At 53.3% G+C, this 24084-nt stretch overlaps 9 protein-coding genes across 9 annotated transcripts; 4 read left to right on the top strand and 5 right to left on the bottom strand.

Annotated features, from left to right (window-relative positions):
* The first annotated feature begins 58 nt into the window (after positions 1-58).
* HER10_EVM0006337 (uncharacterized protein) lies at positions 59-1751 on the top strand. Its single transcript, XM_035475925.1, has one exon. The coding sequence runs from the start codon at positions 372-374 to the stop codon at positions 1251-1253; it is 882 nt and encodes a 293-aa protein (XP_035326907.1). The 5' UTR covers positions 59-371; the 3' UTR covers positions 1254-1751.
* Positions 1752-1856: 105 nt separating this feature from the next.
* On the bottom strand, positions 1857-2882 carry HER10_EVM0006178 (uncharacterized protein; the record flags this gene model as incomplete). Its single annotated transcript, XM_035475770.1, has 1 exon — positions 1857-2882. One exon carries the CDS (start codon positions 2880-2882, stop codon positions 1857-1859), a length of 1026 nt encoding a protein of 341 aa, XP_035326893.1.
* Positions 2883-3707: 825 nt separating this feature from the next.
* On the bottom strand, positions 3708-4887 carry HER10_EVM0001941 (radical SAM superfamily protein; the record flags this gene model as incomplete). The annotated part of the gene is made up of 2 exons (XM_035471673.1): positions 3708-4498; positions 4593-4887. The coding sequence occupies 2 exons, from the start codon at positions 4885-4887 to the stop codon at positions 3708-3710; spliced, it is 1086 nt and encodes a 361-aa protein (XP_035326575.1).
* Positions 4888-6603: 1716 nt separating this feature from the next.
* Positions 6604-8892, top strand: HER10_EVM0009830 (GMC oxidoreductase; the record flags this gene model as incomplete). The annotated part of the gene is made up of 6 exons (XM_035479303.1): positions 6604-7143; positions 7214-7343; positions 7396-7661; positions 7733-7946; positions 8012-8098; positions 8147-8892. The coding sequence occupies 6 exons, from the start codon at positions 6604-6606 to the stop codon at positions 8890-8892; spliced, it is 1983 nt and encodes a 660-aa protein (XP_035327191.1).
* Positions 8893-9823: 931 nt separating this feature from the next.
* On the bottom strand, positions 9824-12931 carry HER10_EVM0009576 (ATPase; the record flags this gene model as incomplete). Its single annotated transcript, XM_035479061.1, has 2 exons — positions 10349-12931; positions 9824-10280 (listed from the first exon to the last, which is right to left on the bottom strand). The coding sequence occupies exons 1-2, from the start codon at positions 12820-12822 to the stop codon at positions 9824-9826; spliced, it is 2931 nt and encodes a 976-aa protein (XP_035327169.1). The 5' UTR covers positions 12823-12931.
* Positions 12932-13334: 403 nt separating this feature from the next.
* Positions 13335-16133, bottom strand: HER10_EVM0000331 (ferrochelatase). Its single transcript, XM_035470117.1, has 2 exons — positions 15740-16133; positions 13335-15689 (listed from the first exon to the last, which is right to left on the bottom strand). Exons 1-2 carry the CDS (start codon positions 15992-15994, stop codon positions 14625-14627), a joined length of 1320 nt encoding a protein of 439 aa, XP_035326439.1. The 5' UTR covers positions 15995-16133; the 3' UTR covers positions 13335-14624.
* A 303-nt stretch (positions 16134-16436) lies between these two features.
* HER10_EVM0004400 (ATP-dependent DNA helicase II) lies at positions 16437-18698 on the top strand. The gene is made up of 3 exons (XM_035474048.1): positions 16437-16634; positions 16683-17300; positions 17350-18698. The coding sequence occupies exons 1-3, from the start codon at positions 16563-16565 to the stop codon at positions 18616-18618; spliced, it is 1959 nt and encodes a 652-aa protein (XP_035326776.1). The 5' UTR covers positions 16437-16562; the 3' UTR covers positions 18619-18698.
* Positions 18699-19357: 659 nt separating this feature from the next.
* Positions 19358-21371, top strand: HER10_EVM0008838 (uncharacterized protein; the record flags this gene model as incomplete). Its single annotated transcript, XM_035478346.1, has 2 exons — positions 19358-19612; positions 19668-21371. The coding sequence occupies 2 exons, from the start codon at positions 19358-19360 to the stop codon at positions 21369-21371; spliced, it is 1959 nt and encodes a 652-aa protein (XP_035327094.1).
* Positions 21372-22373: 1002 nt separating this feature from the next.
* Positions 22374-23796, bottom strand: HER10_EVM0004945 (uncharacterized protein; the record flags this gene model as incomplete). Its single annotated transcript, XM_035474571.1, has 2 exons — positions 22374-23732; positions 23794-23796. 2 exons carry the CDS (start codon positions 23794-23796, stop codon positions 22590-22592), a joined length of 1146 nt encoding a protein of 381 aa, XP_035326819.1. The 3' UTR covers positions 22374-22589.
* Positions 23797-24084: the final 288 nt, after the last annotated feature.

Below are 24084 nucleotides of genomic sequence, written 5' to 3'. Positions count from 1 at the left end.
CATCGCCCTGTATCGTCACCGTCACCCTGAAAGCATCCCACTACCTACAGCGGGGTCCCCTCCACTCCCGAAACACTGACACCACCCAATGCCCAGCTAATCAAGCTCCCGTCCTTGTAAGCCTTCATCTCCCCCCTCCCCTGAATACAAGCAAGCAATTCAACCCCCGTTCTTTCTCTTCTGCTTCTTTTCTACATCATGAAGCTTCTTCTGCCTCTACACGACCGAGACACCCGTAGAAGCTCCCAAGCACATCCTCTTACCCCTCCCTGACAGTAGTTGAAGCTATATCCATCCTTCCCAAACCACCATCACCATAACCACATCTACAACACATCACAGTTGTTCACATACACAAAGAACACGACACAATGGAACAACTCGATCCCACAACAGGCAACCCCCTCCCCGCCGACGCAATCCAGCGCATCCTCTTCATCGCCTCCGGCGCCCACGTCTACAACATCCCGCCCCTCACCTCGAACAAGGGCTACACCGCCGCCGGCTGGACCGACCGCCAAATCTTCACCGCGCGCCTCCGCGTCCTCGAAACAGCCTGGGAGACCACCGCCGCCGCCCGCCCTACACCCGTAGGCGTAGGCTCCGCCGTCGTCCCCGTGGCCCCCGGCGCCCCCGCGGGCATCACCTCGAAAGAGAACCACATCAAGGTCGACATCGTCCTCGAGGACCCCTCCAACGGCCAGCTCTTCGCCGCCGCGCCCTACACCTCCATCAACGCCGTCGAGCCCGTGCTCGACTCGTCGCGCTTCTTCGCCGTGCGCGTCATGGACGGCCAGGGCCGGAAGGCGGTGCTGGGCGTCGGCTTCGAGGAGCGCAGCGAGGCGTTCGACTTCGGCGTCGCGCTGCAGGAGGCGCAGAAGAGTTTGGGTTTGCTGGACGCCAGCCACGCCAAGCAGGCTGCGGAGAATAGCAAGCGCGCCGAGGAGGAGAAGAATAAGGATTACAGCCTCAAGGAAGGCGAGACCATCACCATCAACTTTGGCGGGTCAAAGATTGGGCGCCGGGCGAGGACCGAGTCCGGGTCCGAGATCCCCGGCGGAGGAGCGGGAGGAGGGTTGCAGGGGTTCTCTCTTCCGCCGCCGCCGAGCGCGCCCAAGAGCAGCGGTGGTGCCGGCAGCTTCGGATTGCCGCCGCCGCCGAGTGCTGCCAATATCCGGGACAAGAAGAGGGAGAACAGGAAATCCGCACAGGATCTAGGGTTCGACGACGGCCAGTTTGGAGAGTTTGCGTAAGGGGTTGGCTGGCTGGCTGCCGCGGAGTGTCTGTCACGCACGAGCTGAACAACTGCTTCGAGGTAGTTTCGCTTTCGCAGTTGGCAACGATAGAAGAAAAAAGGAACAAAAGCTCAGTCCCCTACAAGAGGAGGCTTACGAAAGATCCGAGCTACACCTCATGTGAAATGAGACTCGGATTTTTACAAGAGAAAGCCGGGACTCGAACCCGGGACCCATGGGAGCGGGGCAATTCAAACGAGGACATTCCCCGCCACGCCATGGGCCTTGGTGACAGTATCAAACAAATTTGTTTGTTATAGAGGCATGGTGGCAGGTGGTTGGCGGTTGGCGGTGAGCGAATGGGTGAGACTGGATGAGTTGGTGACGGCTGTGGTGTATTCATGGCCAGGAATAAACAAAAAAAAGTCTAAAGAGAGGCACGTTGAGGAGTTCGGAGGCGGCCCTTATTTGATGATTATAGTAAAAAGATTCCCTACCCTGCTTTACTGCAGTTACGACCTATTTGCCTACTCCATGGATGAGACATGAGAACACCAAAAGCACACACAGGCTGCGCTCATCTACTTGCGCCTGTCTGCCGTACAACCATGCTTCAGGTAGTTAGTTCTGATAGACCTGCGATACTGGCGCGTTCTCCTTTTCGCCTGGTCTGCGTAGCCCCTCAACCCCTGGCCAGAGGCTTTTTAACGAGGGTAGACTACTTCTTCTGCCCGACGTCGGAGTTTCAATCTCCTGGCTTGAATCCTGGTCCTGGCCTTTGATACCATCCTGCCGCGAATCCCCCGCCCTCAACCCATAAACAAATTGTAAGCCATGATTCCCCAAGTTTTCCGCAAGAACCTCAGAATGTTGACCGAAATCAGCCCATGATCCAGCTGGTATTGTAACATACACCTCAAACCCATGCTCTTCAAAGCGAGAAGCCGCTACGTCCCGCGTGTTGTAGACCGGATGACATCCCGCGGGAAAGAAGACCGGGGAGGCCGCGTCCAGTGGCGTCGGTATCATTGATGTTACATCAGATGGTGTTGTAGCATAAGCGGAAGCACTGGGTGAATCGACGGACCACCATGCGTATCTTCTCTCGTAGAGTTCGTGTTGTATCAGCATCCAGGTCTCGCGGCTCTGAAGCTCCACGTAAATATCGCCGAGCCGCAGGAGAATGATCTTCTTTTGTGCCGTGGCATCGACGATCTTGCTCTTGAGCAGAGCTATCTTCTTTCTTGCCTTGCGGCGCTCGTCAGAGGGCAACCCACTGTCAACATTCTCCTGAAGGGTCGACAGCCTTCGCATGAGGTTGATCTCGCGTTCGCCCTGTTTGCTCAATGAATCCATCAGATATGCCTTTTCCGTGTATAATTGTTCGAAAGAAAGCGGTGATGCTGCAGCAGACCATCCAGAATTCGGATTAGTGGTCGTGTTGACACTAGCTTTTGTATTCGGGCGACCCAGTCTCAGGGCGGGCCGGAGTGGTGAAGGTACTGCCGGAGTACAAAGCGTTCCTGATCGTCTGAGGCATGACAGGTCTGGGGAGTTGGTCGAGGCCGAGTCAACGGACGATGTTGTAGAATCTTGATTCTTGATGTTGGAAGGAACGAAGACTGGAGCTTCGACATGTTGATTCATGATGAGGGGCAAAGACAAACAACGGTACTGGTGCCGACAAGATTGTCTCTCGGGAGGGAACAGTTGGTTCTGTTCGATCAGATATAGGCTATAACCGATGAGATTCGATTCCGACTGTGTCCAGTTCTGGCCAATTCAAGACAAAGGCTAGGTTAGGGGTTCAGAAGTATGAGGCCCCTTCGCCGCGACATCCCCATATCTGAGACTGAAAGCTCTAATCGAACTTGACGGAATAAACATGCAGTGAGCAAGGGAAATCCCGATTTAGCCTGGTACGTCTGAGAAAAAGCAGGCATTTGGCAAACAAGATGGCGCAGTTGAAGCTCCGGTGCGATCTGTGCTTCCAAACAATATCTGAATTCGCAGCAGATGCGGCTTGCTAATGAAGTATGCATGGCAGATCTGCCCATCCGCTTGCACTGGCAAATAGATATGGGCAATTTGGCCTGTATGTTCGTCAGCCCAATAGTTCTCAAACGTAGACTTGAGGTGAATGAACGGCTTAAGAGCTACTGAAACACAATTGTGGATCTAAACATTAATATGAGGACCACACGATAATAGAGGGTACTATGCCAGCACTGATGCGATTGGTAGCGAAACAACCACGTCACTCACGTAGCTGTAGTTGTTGACGCCATTATAAAAACGGGCGTGTGTGCAGTTGGTATCATCCAGACGAGCATCCCTGCTAGGGAGGTCTGGATCACCATACGTCTGCGGCCGTCCTACCCGTGCAGGGGCATCCTACTTCTTCGAGGGAGCAAACTCAAGCTTGTCGTAAGAGCACCTACCATCATTACTTTTGATGTAAGGGATTTCTTTTCAGATGTTGAAGCCGTCGTGCCGAGGAGGATCGCAGAACCGCCATAGACCAGCCGCTTCCGCTGCCTTTCGGACCGAGGATACCTCGTCTCCCGATACGGCTCGGTTGATTTCGCTATAGCGGACATCGTCGTCCTGGGTGTCGGTGCTCTTTTTGTTGCGTCTCTTAGACTTGCCAACGTGCGCGTCTGGGTGGTACTGCTCCATAATGTTGACGAAGCAATCTCTGGAAACTTCCTCTGCCAAGAACTGCATTATGCGGTGTCCCTCTTGTTCCTTTCCGGGCATGACAAGATGGCGAACTAGAAGGCCGCTCTTGGCGATGCCATCTCCAGTAAAGCACAGGTCACCGACCTGATTGTGCATTGCTTTGATGCTCTCGCGAGCCGTGGCGGCATAGTCGTCTGTCTTGAGCAACCGCTTGGATGTCGCCGACTCCCATACCTTGAAGTCAGGTAAATAGATGTCTACCAAGCCATCAAGTAGCTCCAAGGACGCTAACGAATCAAAGCTGGAGGTATTGTAGATGATTGGCACTCGCAGGCCCAGCTCCTTCGCATGCAATATGCTGAGGACAACCTGGGGCACAACATGCTCCGGAGTGATGAGGTTGATGTTATGAACTCGGCCGATCTGCTGTAGCTTGACGTACCATTCACCCAGCTCCTCGGATGTCAAGTCTTGACCGTTACGCTGATGTGCAATGTCATGATTTTGGCAGAATACGCAACGCAGATTGCAACCCGAGAAGAATACGGCGCCACTGCCATTGTGCCCTTGAACGCAAGGTTCTAGATCAGATCATGGTCAGTCCAAAAGCATTTCGCAGAACCTCTGAGAGGTAGGGAAAAGATGTTGGATGCGATTGAGAGGTTTGCTCCAGACCTTCACCAAAATGCGGAGCAATCACGTTGACCTTGGTGTCATTGCCGATCAGACACATTCCAGTCGTCTCGAAACGATTGACACCGCAAAGTCGCGGACAGAGGTTGCACTTGGAAAGATGGGCGTAGGCCTTTGATCGCTTTTTGGATTCATCGATGGAGGTCAAGGTCATGTAACGGGGCGTGTAATCGTCCAGGAGGAACGGGGGCGCAAGGTGTAGGTAGCGGCGAGCGCCCACCGTGCTCCGGCGAAAGACGTCGTGTCTCCGTGTGATGGCCCGTCTCAACATGCTCATATTGCAAGTTTGCAGATAGCAATCTGTGGTGTAAGGTAAACGAAGGAAACATTTCTTGCGTCACAGGACGATTGGAAGGAGGAGAGGTGACATTACTTCATGTGTCGTTCTATTGGCCCAAACGCCTCAAGGTGGGTCCTCTCCCGAACGTCCGTCGGCTGACAGCGCAGGAGCTGTCCGTCCGTGCCGTCCTGCTGCCTCTTCCGTGTAACCTCCTCGCATATCGTCCTCCTCACATGTTTCCTTCCAAGTTTGCCGTCCATTTTTGTTAGAATTCCTCTGACGGAAATGGTTCGAACTTCCGCAAGACCTACAGACAATGCAAGGTCCAATCCACATTTCCGCATTGCGACAATGGTCAACTTGGCGTTTCCGAGAGGTTCATACCATGGCCAATGTTAATCCCACAGTTTGCTACATGACAGACGCTCGCATTCGGATCATCGACTGTGCCAACGGCCAAAGATCCAGTACGACTGCAAGTCTGTTGAATCTGACAATGATATCCGATCGTCTCCTTTCTTATTGAGAAGAGAAGAAGTATCTCAGCGTCGAGGCCGCGAAGGTAGTGCCTGTATAAGTATCAGCACTTCCCAGCACATGCTTGTCTTCGCTCGTCATATCGATGTGTAGTTTCACCCATTTGTCTTGATTTTTGTAGCTGGTCGTGTTGCAGGGATCTCTATTCAGCTCTACATCAGGCTGCAGCTTCCGCGATGATCGACATAACACCACCCAAGGGGATGGCTCGACTAGATGGGCCCTTTTTTGCTTTTCAAACAATCCACTGAGGAATCTTCCTCAGTTTTGAAGCTGGATTCACGAAGATACCGAAGATTTCAAGTAGTTTCAGCTGGAGTCTTGCGCATGGAACAGCGAAAGATCAGAGTCAGATATAGCAAACATCATCAACAATTTCGAATTATCCAACAGGATGGCACACCAAATAACCTGCGCACCGTGAAAGCCGATGGCTTGTGACGATCGACAGATTATTTGCGCGAGCTGAGTCAACTTCAGATGAAGGAGGGGCAGATGTCAGAATAAGAAAGTTGAGTCTCTCGGCAAACCAGCCTTCCATGAGTCTCTACGCTATGAAACAGGGCGAAGAAGAAGGCCTTGCGAGCTAGAAGACTTGCAACGCGTTCTAGTGTGTTTTCAGACACATTGCTGTGGGTAAGGGAACGCCAAGAATACGAACTCGTGGATTGAGGTGGTCTCCGCAACTCACACTTACAACACGATCTCGTGCCACTTTGTGTCTCGCTGGACTGAGGTGCTCCAGATATCTGCGTGGAGTACTCGAGAAACATCATCAAAATGGCAGAAGAAACGAGTTTGACAACGGGGAATGGATATAATACTTGACGGGATCGAGTCTTTTGGTGCCCAGTCATGCGCTGGTGAGTCTTCAGTGACTCCATCCTTTCACTCTTTTCTCATTGTCCGTATACATCGTCAACACCGTCAAGGCCGGGCGACTAAGCCTTGCATCCATTCGGTTGATCAAGACGTTCACTTGGAAGAGCTCTTTCTCACTCTCGTTAATCAGACAGCTTTTGACCTTTTTTTTTCGATGACTCGCTGTCAATAATTTCGACTTCATCACCTTCTTTTTTAGTGTTCATACACTTTGGAAAGGCATTTATTTTTGAGTCCTAACGACGACAATTCTATTCTTAATATTACGCAGAGCGTGTTTCGACTTCAAAAACGATGAATTCGGCGTTGGCGATGCTGGTATTCTTATCTTGGGTGTTGCTTCCCATTTCGAACGCCCTACACATCACCGACGAGACTATCGACAACTTCCTCCTCGAAGAGTATGATTACATCGTCGTCGGAGGTGGTCTCTCAGGCTTGGCCGTCGCCAACCGTCTGAGTGAGGATAAGAATAGTAAGTCTTTCTTCTTTCTCATCCTCCGCGCGCGCGCGCGCTTCGACAAAGCTGACCATACGCCAGCGGCTGTTCTCGTGATCGAGTCTGGCGAGCTCGACGGACGCGAGAGCAGGGTCATCGCGCCTGGCTACATCGGCCTCACACCGCCCTCGCCATACGGCAAGAGCGTCACAACGGCTCCTCAGACCTTCCTCGATGGCAAGACGCGCGAGATCAGCCAGGGCAGAGTCATTGGCGGCGGTTCCGTCACGAATGGCATGTGCTGGACCAGAGGATCGGCAGCGGACTTTGATGCTTGGGAGGAGCTGGGAAACCGAGGATGGGGATGGAAGAGCCTTCTTCCCTATTTCAAGAAGGTGAGTTTGATGTAATTCGCATTATAATGGCAGTGAACGAACGAGAGCTTCAAACTGACGGGCCAAACAGGTTGAGACGTATACCACGAACGTTGATCAAGATACTCAGGACCGCCTCAACATTCACCCAGATATGTCGGTTCATGGCACAGAAGGACCCATCAATGTCGCCTATCCGGAGTACTTTTACAACTCGTCGGGTATTGCCCCCCTTACAACTGTTCTGTTTCAATGTACTGATCTTGTCTACAGACCATGTAATTCACGGACTATCAGAGATGGGCATCCACCTCTCGGGCGACCTTAACACGGGCGACCCGACAGGAGCCATGATGGTTCCGTCCAGCATGTCTCCCACCAACCAGACCCGCTCCGATGCAAGAACAGGCTACTTCGACCCGGCCATCTCGCGTCCGAACCTGCACGTCGTTACCGGGCAGACCGCGACACGTCTCATTGTGGGCTTGCCCGGCTCGCTGGCCAAGGAGGGAACCCGCCGTCGAATCATGGGGGTTGATGTAAGTCTACCATCCGTTCTGATATTATGGCGTCTCGAATTCATGGCGACCTGTTGGCCAACTGTCTGTAGTTCTCATCTGAGCCCCTTGGCATCAACAGAACAGTCACGACCAGAAGGGAGGTAATCCTTGCTGCCGGCGCGATCCAGTCGCCCACGCTTCTCCAGATTTCGGGCATTGGTCCTCGCAAAGTCTTGGAGTCATTGAATATCTCTGTGCAGATCGATCTGCCAGGTGTCGGAAACAACTTTCAGGATCATCCCATGGCCCAATTCGGGTTCGACTGTAGGTCCTCCCGTCATCCCCCCTACTCCCTCCCAAGATGTCCATATAGCTAACTCGAATCACAGACTCCAACTCATCCATATTCACTTCTCGTGGCCTCACCGGCGCAGCCTTCGACAGCGCGCTCGACACCTTTGTCACAAACCACACCGGTACGTCAACACCCCTATTTTACACGACCACAACTAATACATCTTCAGGCCCCCTGACCGCCCCCCTAATCAACACAGTCGCCTTCCCCAGCCTCCAATACCACGCATCCGAATGGAAACCCCTCCTCCAGCACGCCACAAACCAATCCTCCTTCACCTTTCTCCCGCTCGACACCCCACCGACGGTGCAATCCGGCTACACCCGCCAAAAGCGCCTCGTCCTCTCCCACTTGGCCCGCCCGGACGTCGGCGCCTACGAGCTCCTCGCCGCCTCCTGGGGCCAGATGTCCATCGCCAACCAGAAACCCCTATCCCGCGGCACCGTGCATCCCCGCTCGGCCTCACTCTTTGACGGACCCGTGGTCGACCCGCGCTACTGCGCCAACCCTCTCGACTGCAAAATCATCCGGCTCGGCCTACAACTTGTCCAACGCCTCATGCGCACGGAGGCAATGATGCCTCTCCAGCCCGTCGTTGAGGACCCGCGCCTCAACTCGACGGACGAGACGGAGCTCATGGCGGCGCTGAAGCCGCTCGTCGGCACAGAGTATCACCCCAGCGGCACGACGAGCATGATGCCGCTGGAGCTGGGCGGGGTCGTGGACGCGGAGCTGATGGTGTACGGGACGTGTAATCTGCGCGTTGTCGATGCCGGAATCATGCCGCTTGTTCCGGGGGCACATATACAGGCTGCTGTGTATGCTGTTGCCGAGAAGGCTGCGGATATCATCAAGGCTGCTGCGGGCGGACCGGACTTGTGTCCCTTGGGTCGGCCCGAGTGGCCGCCTGTTTAAGGGGCTGGTATTGTTGGAGATTGAAGATTGCGAATCGAGTGTGGCGGACCACAGAACAGGATGGCAGAGAGAATACGGTTGATTGAACTTTATGATTGAGTCAACGTCGATAGTAATGATAATCAGGCGGCCTGTCATCTTGACTGTTTATGATTCATCTGTGTATTCTCTTATTGACCCAGATTTACAAATGCTCAGAATTCCAACCACAGCCTGTACCGCATCCAGCAAGATACCTGAGAAAGAGGGACAAAAAAGAGTTCACCCCCCCGGTGCTGAACTGGGGGCTATATCTCTTGGTGCTCATGCTGGGATTCGAACTCGGGTACTCTCGTATGCGCTTAGCCTGTCGTCGAGTAGGCTGGTTGGTGTAGATGATTGATTGCTGACCATTAACCACTCCACCACCCAGCCAGTTTGCCCTGACCCGTCGACCTAGACGGGCGCCTGCTAGCTGGTGACGGGAATGGGCTTGAGGGGGTATATAAAGGTATACGCTGGGCAGGCAGGACCCGGACCGCACCTGCCCGTTTGACAGTTCCTACCTTCCGCTGTGTAGATGCCTGATTTGGCTGGAGGTTCGGTCCCTTCTAAGCCTTTCACACCATCGCGAACAGCCAAGGTACTTCATGGATACGTGAACTGCTCCTTTCCTTGTTTGGGATCTTTTGATACCAACACGAAATGAAGACTGTATGTACGAAGGAGCGATGAGGCTCATCACGAATGGCCTGGCCTTCCTATTTCTGAAACAGAAACCTGGAAATGTCGGGCGTCGTAAATCAATGGCTATAGGGCCCCTCCTCGACGCCGACCAGAGGGCTGACGATATGTACTTAGACAACCAAGATTTGCATGAAAGAGGAATCGGACTCAATTATATTCATCCTAATCCCACATCTATTCCAAAACTAAACGCCGCCGCCTCCGTCTACAACCCCTTCATAAACTCCATCAACGAAATCGGCTTCCTGACAGCATTATTCAATCCCTCATGGTACGTAACCCAGACCTTGTTATCACTCTTCCCGGCCTCGTGGTGATCGTGCGTCTTCTTCCTCTTGGCGTTGCCATCCACCTCACCCAGCGGCCTTGCAGGAATCACACGCCCGAAAAAGTCCTTCTTCACGCTCGACGCGAGGATTCTCTCCTGCTCCTTGATCATGTTCTCCTTGTCCGCCTGTTGTTGCTGCTGCGAAGGTGTATCCTCTACCCCTCCCAGCGGTCCACCAACCTTGAATCGCGCCTGGCGGGCCGCGGCTTCGCGTAGGATTATGGTCTTTTGCAGTTCCTGGTCCAGCACTTGGCGGACGGCGTATCGGGTTGGTGCTTGGCTAGAGAGTACCAGGTTCCCTGCCGTCTCGTATACCGCGAGGGCATCGAGATCACTATTCATTCTTTGTTAGCAGAATTCCCACTGACGATAGATCAGAAAGAGGGAGAAAAGGTAACTCACGGTTCCATGCGGTACACCCACTGCGGCCCCCTGTTCACCAACGAATCCGTCTCGATCTTGCCCTTCTGCATCTCGATCCCGACCTCCGCCATGATCTCGGCCGCCCGCTTGACCATGATTTTCTCTGTCTCTTTCCGCACGCTAGCCGTGCTGATACCGCTGCCGCCAATGACTACCGGCTTTACGTCTGGCGACACCATCCGGACCAAGTACGGCATGAACTCTGTCGATATGTCCTCAGCACTCCTGAACGACCGCCCTAGCGTGGGCGTGAGCTGTGCCTGGATGGCCTGGAGCATGGCTCTGTTCTGCTTCTGCGCTTCAAAAGCGGCATAATCAGCCCGGGGGCCCGAAAACGGTACGGGAGGCTCGCTTTCCTCCTCCGTAGCGCCCCATTTCTTGTCGTAGCCCTTGTTGACTTGGTGTCGTTTTGACGAGGCGAACAAGCTGTGACAGGCCAAGATCGGTTGGCTCAAGTACGGTGCTAACTCCCACTCCTGACTTCCAAATGTGCGTGACGAGCAGGTGTCGAGAAAGTTCATCCAGTCGTACGCCGCATTCGGCTTTGAGAGGAACGAGTCATCGTTGAATTCTCGGTTGGGGTACTCCAAGAAGACGTCTGTCATGACGCGTTCGACCTCTCCGCTGGTGTCAATCATGTGCCGCAACCGCTCCATTGCGTTCTTCTTGTGATACTCCGCAAAGCCCAGCTGAGCCTTGGGTTGCTCGTGCTGGTTCTTGAAGTTTTGTGATGTGTCCAGTGCTTGTTTCGGGAACCCGCCGCCTTCTTGAAAGACGCGCGACACAATGTCCTTCGCACTCCCTCTCCCGAGCCCTCTAGCTCCTCCAGCGCCTTCTGTGAGATCGTGCATCACGTTCTGGTCCAGCCATTGCCTTGTCAAGCGCTCATTGAAGCCGGCGGCAGCCCTGAAGCGTCCGGCAACCCATTCGCCAACAACCATGACTCCTCGAAGATCGCCTTCAGCTCCGCTCTCCGCGCCGCGCTTTGCATCGATGCCGCTCGTCATGCCCCAGGCGGCTTCACAAACCTTGCGTGCCGCGTCTTTCTCACAAGGGATACCCTCCTTGTCGAATACGGTCTTGAGGCGTGTAACAACAGCATCGATGCCCGGCTTTCCGACATGGATTACCTCCGCCATTCCGGACTGCCGAAGGGGCCTCAGAGAGGGGTGGTAGACATCGTTGCAGATGAGAATAAGGGGGCGCAGGAGGCGAAAGTCGTCCCCCTTTTTCTTCTTCTTTGAGTACGAGGAATCGGACCCGCCAGCACTGTTCTTTTGATCGATGAGCACGAGGTCAATCAAAGCCTTGACGAAGCCACCCTCCCCCGAAGCGCCGGATCCACCCACGACACCGTCGACCTCATCAACAATGACACAGGCCGGTTTGGCAACCTTTTGCTGTACCTCTCCATCTTTGGACTTGACGTTCTCGACAGTCTTGACACTCTCGGTTCCTAGGGACGTTCGTATCCGGTTCTTGACGACGTCTCGGCTGCGGTCGTCGCTGGCGTTGATCTCCATCACTTCGTAGCCCGCTTGTCTCGCACAGACGTGAGCCAGAGTCGTCTTCCCGAGACCCGGTGGTCCCGTCAGCATCAAGATCTTCTTGTGTGGCTTCTCCTCCTCTTGAACCTGTTTCGCGCCTGGTCTTCGTACGATTGGGGCCTTCTTCGCAATGCCGGGGAATACGATTGGATCCCAGCGCTTCAACCAGCGCAGAACCATTCGATTCGTACCATCGTCACCGCAAAGATCCAGAAAGTTCTTTGCCCTATATTTTTCGGTCCACAAGAGGGTCTTCTTTTGAGGTTTGCCGGTGTGTGTCGGCTCGACTGACCGTACTGGGACGTCGCTTTCCTTTCTCTTTGGGCGTTGTTCTGAAGCTTCGCTCTTGGCCTTGTCGATAAGCTCATTGATAGCTATGCCGTAGTATGCGCGCTTAGCCTTTCCTTCCTTTGTCTTTGAACGCGCCGCAATAATGCTTTCGTATGATGCGTTGGCTGTCGGCTTTCGTTGCTTGATGGTGGTGGTTGTCCCATTACAAGTAGTAAGATTGAAGGTCCTCGAGGATTTGAAGATTGACGGCGTGTCCTGGAGTAGTGATGACGCAAGGCTTTGAGGTCGGGCGGGAGGAGCATTTCGTGTAGGCGCAACTTCAACACGGTTGTTCGCCTTTTCAGGTGCTTGTACTATCGACTCGAGGACATCGTCGTCCGAACGGGAGGTGAGGGGCGCCGGACGTTGCAAGCGGGCGCTAAAATCGAGGAGTTGCTTTTTTAGGGGAGGCTGTTGCTCGTTGTTGTCGTCGGAGTCGGAATCATCGTCAAGAAGGAAACCGCTGTTGACCTTTGGCTTTGATTTCGTCGGGTCAGCCGCTGGTGGCCTTGGGCGTTTCGCTGCGGGCGGTGATGGGCTGGCGGGAAATGTGACGGGTGAAGATGCGCTGGGCATTTTGGAGGAGAGCCCAATTGACTCGAATGGTTCAGTTCCCTCGTTTGCTAGTTGCGACAATGTTGAGTGCTGCGCTGAGTGCCCCCCGAGTGCAGTTCGGTAGTTTGGTGTCGCTACAGTGACAATTATTCTTGAGAGGGAAGACGCGACTCGACGCGACGGACCCCGAACGCGTTAATGATTTGGTGGGGGTTCCTGGACTTGCTCCAAGTTCCTTAGCTTACCGTGCTAATTACGGGCTAGCCAGCTCAGGCACTGTCTTCGTGATGAGGGTGCACCACGATTTATAGCTTCGGCTGACTTGCCAAGTTGCATCCAAATGCTTATAGTACCTATAGTATGAACAAGATGATCTCCTTTTCTTTCTAATTCTGCTGAGTCTTCATCTCACAAAGAGCTAGACTGATATGGCAGTCTTGTGTCTGGCACCTCGCGACGTAATGGCGCACATTGAGCACCTGAAGCTGAGTTCAAAGTGAGAGCAACTTACAAAAATTGACCTCTTGCAACGCGCTCAATTCATCGTGATATGGTCGCTATTCGATACTTAACTCTCACTTGAAGCTCCCATATCCTTCAATAATTCTCTATACGAGTTCGCCTCAGCCATCATCTCCGCCATACTCCTCGCCTTCCTCATCGCATCCTCAATCTTCGCAAACTTTCCTCCAGCCTCCGGCCGCCTACCCAACTCCGCATCCCACAACGCGCCACCAACATTGCCATCTTCAGCAGACATCTGCTCATAAATCTCATCCCTCGGCCCTTCCCCGTCCTTGCCCGTCTCGCCGGGGACGCGCGGGATGATGTGAACGTGAACGTGCGACACCGTCTGGCCCGCGTCGGCGCCGTCCTGAACCGCAATGTTAAACGATCCGGCCTCCGGCGCCGCCGGCTCTGATGTGGACGTGGCGTTGGAGAAGTAACGGCGCGCGAGCATCTTCTGGATGAGCTGTGTCGTCGTGAAGAGGTCCGTCACCTCGGCCGGCTGGAGATCCGTGAGGCGTTTGTGAGGCTGGAGGGGGCAGACGAGGACGTGGCCTGGGAGGAGGGGCTTGAGGTTGACCAGGGCGAAGGAGTGTGCCGTCTTGAAGAAGACCTGGTCTTGTGTTAGTCTATGAGTGTAGCTGTGATGCCCGAGTTCAGGTTTCTTGATGTTGAAATGAAGTAGTGCCCATGTCACATCCATAAATCGTGTTCATATCAAGATCGTTATGAGATGCCGCGAGGCCAATTTGAGATCGACGCATAATAGGGTGTCATTGACTGTGATGGAATGCAACTGACCTGGCTGGTGACCTCAAATGGCCCGAAATGAATCTTGTTTTGAGAGCTCATATTTCGTCGAATATCGAAGGTTTGAGCTCGAAATACTTTGCGTGCCAAAGGCCGTGTCTTCAACATAGCCTACCGTCAACTATGTAAGCGTGATGGAGTCGATTTGTAGCTTCACCGAGGGCAGATTGATTGAGGGCGATCGTTGGTGGAGCTAGGTTTGGAAATTGTTAGCACATTTCCAGAAATACAGTGGCGTCATTATCACAGGCAAAGTCCCCTCAAGCATTTCCAATCCTTGCTTCCTTGCACTTGGTTACTTCGCAATCACCATACGTCCCCAATGCGAAAATAGGTTGTTTACAAAGCTGCGGGCGAATCACTTCATGCATGGAAGATGGAAGAGAGTTGAGAGTTGATGTGCTTTTGAATTCGCCATTCTCCGAATGCCATTTTAGACCCTAACAGATCCCCGATTCCTGATATAATACACAATTACATGCCGCAAATTAGATGCGACTCATTCTTTATTGGGCAAGAGTCTTCTCTTGCGCGGGGAGAAGCTTTGACTGCTGTCCGGCAAAGAACTTCTTCGACTCCAGGCACCGCTCGCTCTTGCAGCCAGGGCACCGCAACTCCATCTGCGGCGAGCACGCTACACTGCTATCAAGATGAGCCTTGGCAATGTCCGCGAGAGCCTTGATGAAAACGGGGCTACCGTTCAAACTCTCCACTCTCTTGACCGTCTCCGGGCTTCCAGAGTCAGCGATGACTTCAAGGTCCAGCTCGAACAAAGTCTCGATGTGGTCTGATGTGAAGGCAATGGGAATCAACACAAGGTCCTTCTGGCCCTTGTGGACGTAGTTCTCAACCGAGTCGGAGGTCTGGGGTCCTAGCCAGGCGGACGGGCCGACCTGGGACTGCCAGCAGAGGCGGTAGGGGTTGGAAAATTTGAGGCGCTGCATGACAGCGTACACGGTCGCGGCAACTTCGGCCGGGTACGGGTCGCCTCTGTTGACCACAGACATGGGCAAGCTGTGAGCGGAGAAGATCAAGACGGCGTCCTTGCGTCTGTCCTCAGGGTATTCCAATAACTTCGCCTCAATGTTCTGCGCAAACGCCTCGACCAGGCCCGGGTGTACCGGCCAGCGATCGATCACACTCCATGAAATGGTACCGTCGCCAGGTGTCGTCTCTCCGACGGCCTTGCCCTCCAGCCTTTGCCTCCACTTCCACAGCTCGTTGATGCTGCTTCCTGTCGTTGAGCACGAGTACTGGGGGTATTGTGTAAACGCGACCGCTCTTCCGCCTCTTCCCTTTCCAAAGCCATCCTCGAAAAGCTTGTTGTACATCTCCTCGGTCAGAGGGTCGGCGTAGCGGAAAGCCGTATACGGCTTGTGTGGCGCTGTCTCGGGTGAGATCTCATCGAGAATCTTGCACATCTCGGCGTTCTGATACTCAGACCACTTGCGAATAGGTGAGCCGCCACCAATATCGGCGTATTGCTTCTGGATCTTGGGAGTTCGTCGCTTCGAAATCAGGGGACCGAGGTAGTTCTGGAAACGGCCAAGGGGAATCAAGTCGCCATCTGCCTGCGCATCGTTAGCTTGCGTCGCAATATGTAGAATGACGAGAGACCTACAAAAAGCCTGCTCAGAAAGTCTCCCACTTCGTCCGTCGTTGAAGGGCCACCCATGTTCATGAATACCATCGCCGTCGGTCCCTTGGATCCAGCAGAGTTTTGCGTCACGGGTGGTACGACCGTCGCCATTGATCTAAGCTGTGCAGCCGACTGCTTCGGCAGCGCCATGGTGAGAGGCGATGAGGCATTGCGCGCAGATGTCGTCGCCTTGGACAAGCTCCGCGAGAGCTGTCCTGTTGAATACTTGAACGCCATTGGATCGTAACAATGGATGAATGTGAATACACGACAAGGAAAAAGTGTAGTGCGAAGGAAAAACGTGGTTAATGTTCAAGTGGCTCTAGATTCTCGCACTTGTGGCAATCCGCGAACCCCGGTGATGCGTCGATGCTGGGCGACACTTTGAGGAATTCGGGCTTCGATGACGAAGGAAATCCCGATCTGGACAGCAGCCCACCGAGCACCGAGCAGGACCCCTGTGCGGCCGAGACGATACCTCGATACTTAAGGAATCCCCTGTTCTGGCCCTGAAACAGCAGGTGCCTGGGTATTCCCCTAACCCACAGCCAAATTGGCCAATTAGACACTGCGTAATTCAGAATCACGGCAACTACGGTCACGTGGTCGCGCGCTGTGACCAGGAGCTCTTGCGAGCTTGGCGCGCGAGCTTCCCAGGTGCGCGAGGACCCCAGTCGCGCTGGCTGCCTGGAGCGACGCCTGGTAGCTAACCTGCAAGTGCTTGCTATATCCATCCGCTTCACAACCAATGCAGCGAAACTGATCCCATCTTCTCTCCGTGCACATTGCGAGTGACCTTTCAAAGATGGCTGATCGTGGACACTTCAAAAGAGAGGATGAGGATGAGGATGATGCTGAGGAGGAGCTTGATGAGACCGTAAGTCCTATGCACTGTGGATCATGACTTATAACTGACCTGTCGCAGGACTTCAAGGCTCAGAAAGATGCCATTTTGCTCGCCATTGACGTGAGCTCATCAATGCTGCAGCATCCGCCCGCAACAAACTCCAAGAAGGCCGATAAGGACAGTGCCGTCGAGGCAGCTTTGAAATGCGCCTATCATCTCATGCAGCAGCGCATCATCTCTAACCCCAAAGACATGATGGGCATTCTCTTCTTCGGCACGGAAAAGTCAAAGTTTCAGGAAGAAAGCGGTCGGGCAGGCTTGGGCTACCCGCACTGCTACTTGTTCACAGACCTCGACGTTCCCGCTGCTGAAGATGTCAAGGCACTAAAGACCTTGGTCGGCGCGGATGGAGAAGAAGCCGAAGATGAAGATGAGGTGCTAGTGCCGGCGGAGGAGGAAGTCCAAATGGCCAATGTCTTTTTCTGCGCAAACCAAATCTTCACTATTAAGGCGGCGAACTTTGGCAGCAGACGACTCTTCATCATCACAGACAATGATGACCCACACGGCAAGAACAAGGATGCCAAATCGGCCGCGGCTGTCCGTGCAAAAGACCTGTACGATCTTGGAGTCGTGATCGAGCTTTTCCCCATCACCAGGGACGAGAAGAAGTTCGACCTCGGCAAATTTTACGATGTACGTACTGAGCCATTCGATTGGAGTGGGCACACAGCTGACCGTGCAGGACATCATCTATCGAGATCTAGTTGCAGAGGCCAATCTCTCTGAAACCAGGAACTCAAAGTCCGGCGATGGCCTCAGTCTCCTCAACTCATTAATATCAAACATCAACTCCAAAGAAACGCCTAAGCGCTCCCTATTCTCTAACCTCCCCTTCGAGATCGCCCCTGGACTCAGAATCTCGGTCAAGGGATACAATATCCTTCACCGTCAGACCCCAGCAAGAACATCATACATTTGGCTAGACGGTGAGAAACCTCAGCTCGCCAACGGCGAAACGACACGAATCGCCGAGGATAGTGCCCGGACGGTTGAAAAGGTCGAGTTCAAGAAGGCTTACAAATTTGGCGGCGAATACGTGCACTTTGCACCAGAGGAGCAGAAGTCTCTCAAAGACTTCGGTTCCCCCATCATCCGCATTATCGGTTTCAAGCCGCGCTCTATGCTTCCCTTTTGGGCGAGTATCAAGAAATCAACATTCATCTTCCCATCAGAGGAGGACTATGTCGGCTCGACTCGTGTCTTCAGTGCTCTTTGGCAAAAGCTTCTAAAAGACAAGAAGATCGGTGTCGCATGGGCCGTCACCCGTGTCAACGCTAGCCCAATTCTCGTCGCCATCATTCCTTCGCACGAGAAGGCTGAAGACGATTCGGGAACACCTTATCTCCCTGCGGGCTTATGGCTTTATCCGCTGCCTTTCGCCGATGACCTGCGCGAAGGCCCGGAACCCCCAAGTAATCACGTCGTCAGCTCCAACGAACTCATCGATAAGATGCGCATCATCGTCCAGCAACTTCAGCTGCCCAAGGCCATGTATAATCCCAAGAAGTACCCCAACCCATCGCTTCAGTGGCACTACAAGATTCTCCAGGTATTGGCTCTCGAGGAGGAGTACCCTGAAAAGGCGGAAGATCTCACAGAGCCGAAATACAAGGCCATCAGCAAGCGCGCCGGTGGATACCTGGATGACTGGGCCGAGACCCTACAAGACGAGACCAAGATCGCGTTGGCAAAGGCTGCGATCAAGCGCGAGGCGGACGGCGGCGACGACGAAAGACCAGCCAAGAGAGTCAAGGCCGCACCGAAGGCCGCAAAGGTTTCCGGGTCTGGCATGACGACGGCGCAGCTCAAGGCTGCTATAGACAGCGGCGGACTAAGCAAGATGCTAGTCGCAGATCTCAAGGAGGTGCTTGCCGCGAGGGGACAGAATACCGCAGGCAAAAAGAGTGAGCTGGTGGAGAGAGTTGAGGAATGGGTTGAGAATAATGCTTGACGTCGTTATGAAATGGTGACTGTGGCGAAATTGTATGATACCACCCGATGCTGGGTGCACAATAGCATTATGGAGGGGACGGTTTCACTTTAAGTGCACTGCAGGCAAGTGTGAAGTGCTTGCTTCGAGACCAAGAAAGTCGTTGGCTGTCGTGCCCTGCATCGCGACGTCGTACCACGCCTATTGAAATTCAACAGCCTGTCAGCTCCAACGAGGGTGGCCAAGTCCTTCTTCCTGCGCTGCGCTATTAAGCAAGAAGCCAACAGACATGGGCCCGCGCCCAATTATATCAAAGATGGCAACCACCAGGCTGCGCCAAGGCTCGCTCAGCAGGACACGGGGGATTCACTGGCCCTGAGTTGAGGAGCCACCAACGGACATCTCGAGGTACTATTTGTAGAGTCCATCTGCAAGCGAGCGGCGAAATATGCAAGTCAGTCTGCCCACATGGAGGATGGGTTCTAACTGGCTTTGCAGCGGTCAGATAGAGACTTGCCCTGTCACCCTCTCTACGCCAACGTCCAGGTTACCACCTGCTGTGCCTGCCAGCCTGATGTGCCAACGCCCTACGAGGTATGTTGTGACTACTTGCAGCCTCGAGAAGGTTTATAAATACCGCTTGGGCTATCGTCATCCTTCTTTTTCACACTATTACAAGTTCTGGCGGCCAGCGGAAGAAGCCACTTATATCTGACCGGCAAACATTATTATCTAATTACATTCCTAGACCTGCGAGCCGATGGCGAACACATCTAAAGATACCAGACGGGAAGCTCCGCCGAAATCAGGCAACGCCGAGTTGAAACTCATACAGTGGCCACCGAAAAGACTTGAGAACGTGCTTTCGAAACCACTAGAAATTCTGCTCAGTCTGCTTTGCTTGTTCATGGTGGCTGTCATCATAGCATACATTGGGATCTTGCTTCTGAACGATGGCCGCGACATTGAAAGCTTTCCCAGGACGTGGAAGTTTGCAAGCGAATTTTCCCGGCTCGTACAATTTAATGCTTCCTCTATGCGTCCGCACGGAGTACTAATGCTGTACACAGGGCCCCACGATTGTACCTTTGATATTTGCCTTCGTTGTTGGTAGAACTGTCAGGAGCTATACGCATTGGAGATTACAAAAAGGAGAGAGTATTGGGACCTTGGACAGCCTCTTCGGATCAACCACGTTAACCGGCACGATCACTACTATACTCGATCTGAAGAAGGTTGGGATCTTGGGGCTCTCACTGATGATCATTTGGTCGCTTTCACCACTCGGAGGGCAAGCAGCGCTTCGAGTTCTGACCCCGCGAGCCGAAGAAATCTCGTCTACCACGTCCCTTCCATACCTGAGCAACGAGGTTCCTTTCCCCTCAAGATATGCAACGGTAGGGATCACTGGCCAACAAATTCCTATCAACGCATTAGTCTTGGGATCTCTGGGAGCCACAGAAGCAGTAAAAAGGTCAAAAGTCGATACATGGGGCAATGTCAGGATCCCCATGCTCGAGTCTTTTTCGAATCATACCCAACTTGATAGCAACGAGTGGATCCTTCTGAATCGGTCCGAGGACGATGTGGTATATGCTGCACTTGTTGGGCTCCCCATTGCCAATGTTTCTCAAAGACATAGGTCTAGTTTCGCTCTAGAGACCTCGTACTTGAAGTTGGACTGTACAGAACTACGCGAATTTCCAGGAAACGCCTCCAAAGCAGTCAACATTCCGCGGGAAGGATGTAGAGATGGTGCGTGCAATCAGAGATTCAAATGGGGCGAACTGGCAACTGTTCCATATCCTCAAGGAATGCGGAACTCGACGCGGGTCACTGAACGATGTGTTGTGCCTGGCATTGCTGCCAGAGAGTTGCTTTACTGGGACTACAACTCTGTGGCTTCGGGAGGCGGCCATACAATGGCGAAATGTTCCATGACAACGTCGTTCGTCGACGTTCGTGTCATATGTTCGGGCTGGGATTGCGAGGTTACAGCAATACGACCGACGGCACTGGCTCCTGGGGGAAGTCGGAGGACAAATATCACCTTCTTCGACAGCTGTCCCAAAGAGGATAGAAGCGTATGGAATTGGTTTTTCCAGTGTTTTAGCACTTTGACGGACAGCGGTAGTGGCGGAGTGGGTGTGACCACCATTTTACAATCGTATTTGGTTGATCCTAATTTGGGATTTAACTCTACGGCTGCTCGTAACCTTCCGCCGGTCTACACGATAGCAAAAGAGCTATTTTCTGTCCGCCTGAGCCAGATTCTGAATACCTACTGGCTGGCCATGATCGGGAACGAGCCGCTATTCTTGGGCCATCCCGAGAACTATGACGGCGTGACAACATGGTCTTCGGGAAGCGGAAACGCCTTGTCCTACGACAACTACGTCTTCTCAAAGTCAGAAGCCACTGTATACGTTCGCGTACAAGCTCTTCGGTATGACAAGGCATGGATGGCCGTTCTCATCGTGTCGACCTTCGTGTTGCTGCTCACAGCGGTCTTGGACATTGCGCTGAGCCTGAAAATTTGGGTCCCGAAGCTGCTCATGAACATCTCGACTCTAACGAGGGGCAACCCGAACTTTGACGTGCCGGCTGGCGGTGGAGCACTTTCGGACGAGGCAAGAGCGAAGCTGCTAGCAAATGTCAAAGTGAGGTTTGGGGACGCCGAGGGTCTCGATGAATCTTCTGATCTCATCATTGGGAATTGTGTGGAACACGGCGGTCGCGTGTCTAAATTGACGAAGGGGAAACTTTACACCTGACGGCTTGAATTGAGACGGTACGATGGAATCCATTACCGTTCGACAGACAATACCTTACAGGCTGCTTGGGGGATCTCACAAGAGAGGTGGCGGATTAGCACAATGCGAAATGACACTCAGGTTGAACGAACTCTCTCTCGTACCCCTCAATCGCTATGATAATGTAGACCTGTCGAGGCTACTCTCTTTTCGAAGATGTTAATAATACGGGAACATTGGGATAGCTTTTCCTTGTAATCATGAATATTTCTGGCATGTCGGTTTGTTCGGCCATCGCTGCCCAGTGAAGTAAAATCGATCGGAGAGTTGTGGAAGGGGAACCTCCCGACGGGCTCTCAGGGTGCGATCCCAAACCCGTGAGGGGCCTGGATGACTCCAAAAAGAGAGTTACGGAAGGCGCACTCAGTACTAGCGACGCCCAATATTTGTCACTGATTTTGAGTCGAATCTTGGCTTCAAGGCAACCAGATGGAATGTCCGCGCCAGATAAGGTTCTTCGGTCTAATCCAGATTCTCATTCGCAACTTGCACGAACACTGAAGTGCTGCTCGTCGCAGAAGAGGGCGGGTTGCAGAGGACGACCCTTGGACGGGCGCAGCTGGCGAATGGGGACCGCTTGATGAGTTTGCGTAAGACCAAAATACAGCATCAAATCCGGCATGGTGTAGCGGTTAGCATACTCCGCTTTCATAGAAAGTCCCGGAGAGATCCGAGTTCGACTCTCGGTGTCGGAACGCCTACATTTTTGCAGTTTCTCACCAAGACCCGATGCCAAACAGCAAATACCGCTTACACCGAAGGTTGTGAGAGCATTTGGCGAGGTGGGAGGTCGATTCATTGATTGCTATTTGTTTTTGCTCATGACGTGGTGACTGAATTGCTGTTTGTGGTCTGTGCTGTGCGGGCGACACCATCGAGTTGAACTCAAAATGTCGTTTGCTGTCCCGGTATTAGTGGCGCGAACCACATGGACTCTACCTACCTTTGGGCCTCACTCATTGAATTTGAACTGCGCGAAAGTCTTACAACCGAGATCACACATGATCATTGAGATGAAAATGCTTTGATGCCATAATCCTAGTTTTTCTTCTTCTTTCCGAAAGAGGGCGACAGATGAATTACTCACAAGCCCTGATCAATGTGCCTTGGAGTGCCGTAACAGGCCAAAACGTCCAGCATACATCTACACATTAACTAACTCCTACTCATCCAACCCTCTCAATTACACCTCCTAACATTAAACCCCCCACTATAATTCGGAATCGGATTCGCACTAACATGCCCAAAAAAGTACCGATGGTACCGGTTCGAATCCTCCCCGTCCGCGACCGCATAACACGACCCTCCCTTCCCCGGGTCGCGATCAACCACCTTCTTCCGCGCGCCGGGCCTCTCCTCTTTTACATCGACTGACATTTGGCAGTAACTGAAGTACCAGTCCTGGCATTCGGCCACGTAGCACTGGTTCGTCAGGCCTCGTAGAGGCTCGGTACCGAATACGTTGTTGAAGACGTTGTACATGATCAACAGAGCTTCTTTGGTGTTTTTTTGGCCGATGCGGTTGCAGGTCCAGTCTGTTTCTCCGCGCTTTCGGAGGGAGGAGGTGGTGGAGGAGGTGGTGGTGGGTAGGTCCCATGCTAATGGGCTGGCGTTGCTGCGATCGAGGGCGTCAAGGAGGTCTGCTGGGTGCCGATGATGAGTTTCGTTCGCGGCGGCGGCGGAGGAGGTGTTTGCCCGCTCAACAGAGGGCGTAGATCTCTTCCAACCATCGGAACCACCTCTGGTATCGGAGCATCCCGCGCACTGAACGAACCCCCCCTGTCCCTCGCGGAACTTTGGCTTCTCAAAGGGATCTTCACTGCTCCCTCCGTCTCTGAGGACCGGGTTCCACGGACCGTCCTCGACATCTCTCCTCTCAGGATCAGAGTACGCATCTTCATTCAAGGTGCCTTGCTCGTGGACTCTCCTGACAACTTCATCCGTCCCGTCCTCAGAAAGATCTTCGTCAGAAACTTCTTCGTCATCCTTAACCTCCTCGATTAAGTCCCACTCTAGATCATGTTCCTCGATAACCGTCCGTAATGCCTCCATGTTGAACGGATCAGCCCGCGCCACCCGCACTCTGCCCTCATCGCTCTCGGAGAAGCGGACGCCGTAAAAGGGCTTGTTACTATCGCTGCCGTCTTTGTGTCTCGTGCTATAGGGCCGGTTGAGAATCTCTTTGACCATGTCTTCACCGTCACCGTTGAAGTCCACATCGAGGATGGTTTCTCGCTGCCGGGGAGGTGAGAGGGCCCGTCGCGGAGCACCGAGGGTGAGAGGGGCGGCTAGGAGGAGAAGTAGGCAAATGAGAGAAAAGATCTGGGGGGAAGATGTAAGCCTTACTGCTTCAATGATCTATAATTTTTGGCTGGACACTTACCATTATGCAGACTTCAGACGGGACCCTGAGCCAACGAAGGCGTTCTGGTTTACTTGCCGATATGGTGAAGAGTGGGATCTAAGTGAGAGGGTAGAGATCCAACCCAGAGTGAGGCGTTGATGGCCTTTTTCACTGATTCTGGACGAAGCTAGGGACGGGTGACCGTCGTACCGGCTGTTTCCACAGACAAAGCTCTGTTCAATGGCCACGGTGCCGAGGCCAAGGAAGGGCAAAAGCCTTGATTCAGAGCCATTAAGTGTTAACATATGTGGCTAGTTAAAGCTCTGCAAA

This window comes from Colletotrichum scovillei, assembly GCF_011075155.1.
Source record: "Colletotrichum scovillei strain TJNH1 chromosome Unknown Contig00011, whole genome shotgun sequence".
Taxonomy (NCBI): domain Eukaryota; kingdom Fungi; phylum Ascomycota; class Sordariomycetes; order Glomerellales; family Glomerellaceae; genus Colletotrichum; species Colletotrichum scovillei.
This window is presented reverse-complemented; position numbering and strand designations above follow the sequence as displayed.

Excerpts from the sequence above, each read along its gene's own strand:
- HER10_EVM0006337 (XM_035475925.1), top strand. The coding sequence starts at position 372 with ATGGAACAACTCGATCCCACAACAGGCAACCCCCTCCCCGCCGACGCA.
- HER10_EVM0004400 (XM_035474048.1), top strand. The coding sequence starts at position 16,563 with ATGGCTGATCGTGGACACTTCAAAAGAGAGGATGAGGATGAGGATGAT. Across the intron at positions 16,635-16,682 it reads AGGAGGAGCTTGATGAGACC|GACTTCAAGGCTCAGAAAGA; the intron begins GTAAGTCCTATG and ends GACCTGTCGCAG. Across the intron at positions 17,301-17,349 it reads ACCTCGGCAAATTTTACGAT|GACATCATCTATCGAGATCT; the intron begins GTACGTACTGAG and ends CTGACCGTGCAG.
- HER10_EVM0000331 (XM_035470117.1), bottom strand. The coding sequence starts at position 15,994 with ATGGCGTTCAAGTATTCAACAGGACAGCTCTCGCGGAGCTTGTCCAAG. Across the intron at positions 15,690-15,739 it reads ACTTTCTGAGCAGGCTTTTT|GCAGATGGCGACTTGATTCC; the intron begins GTAGGTCTCTCG and ends AACGATGCGCAG.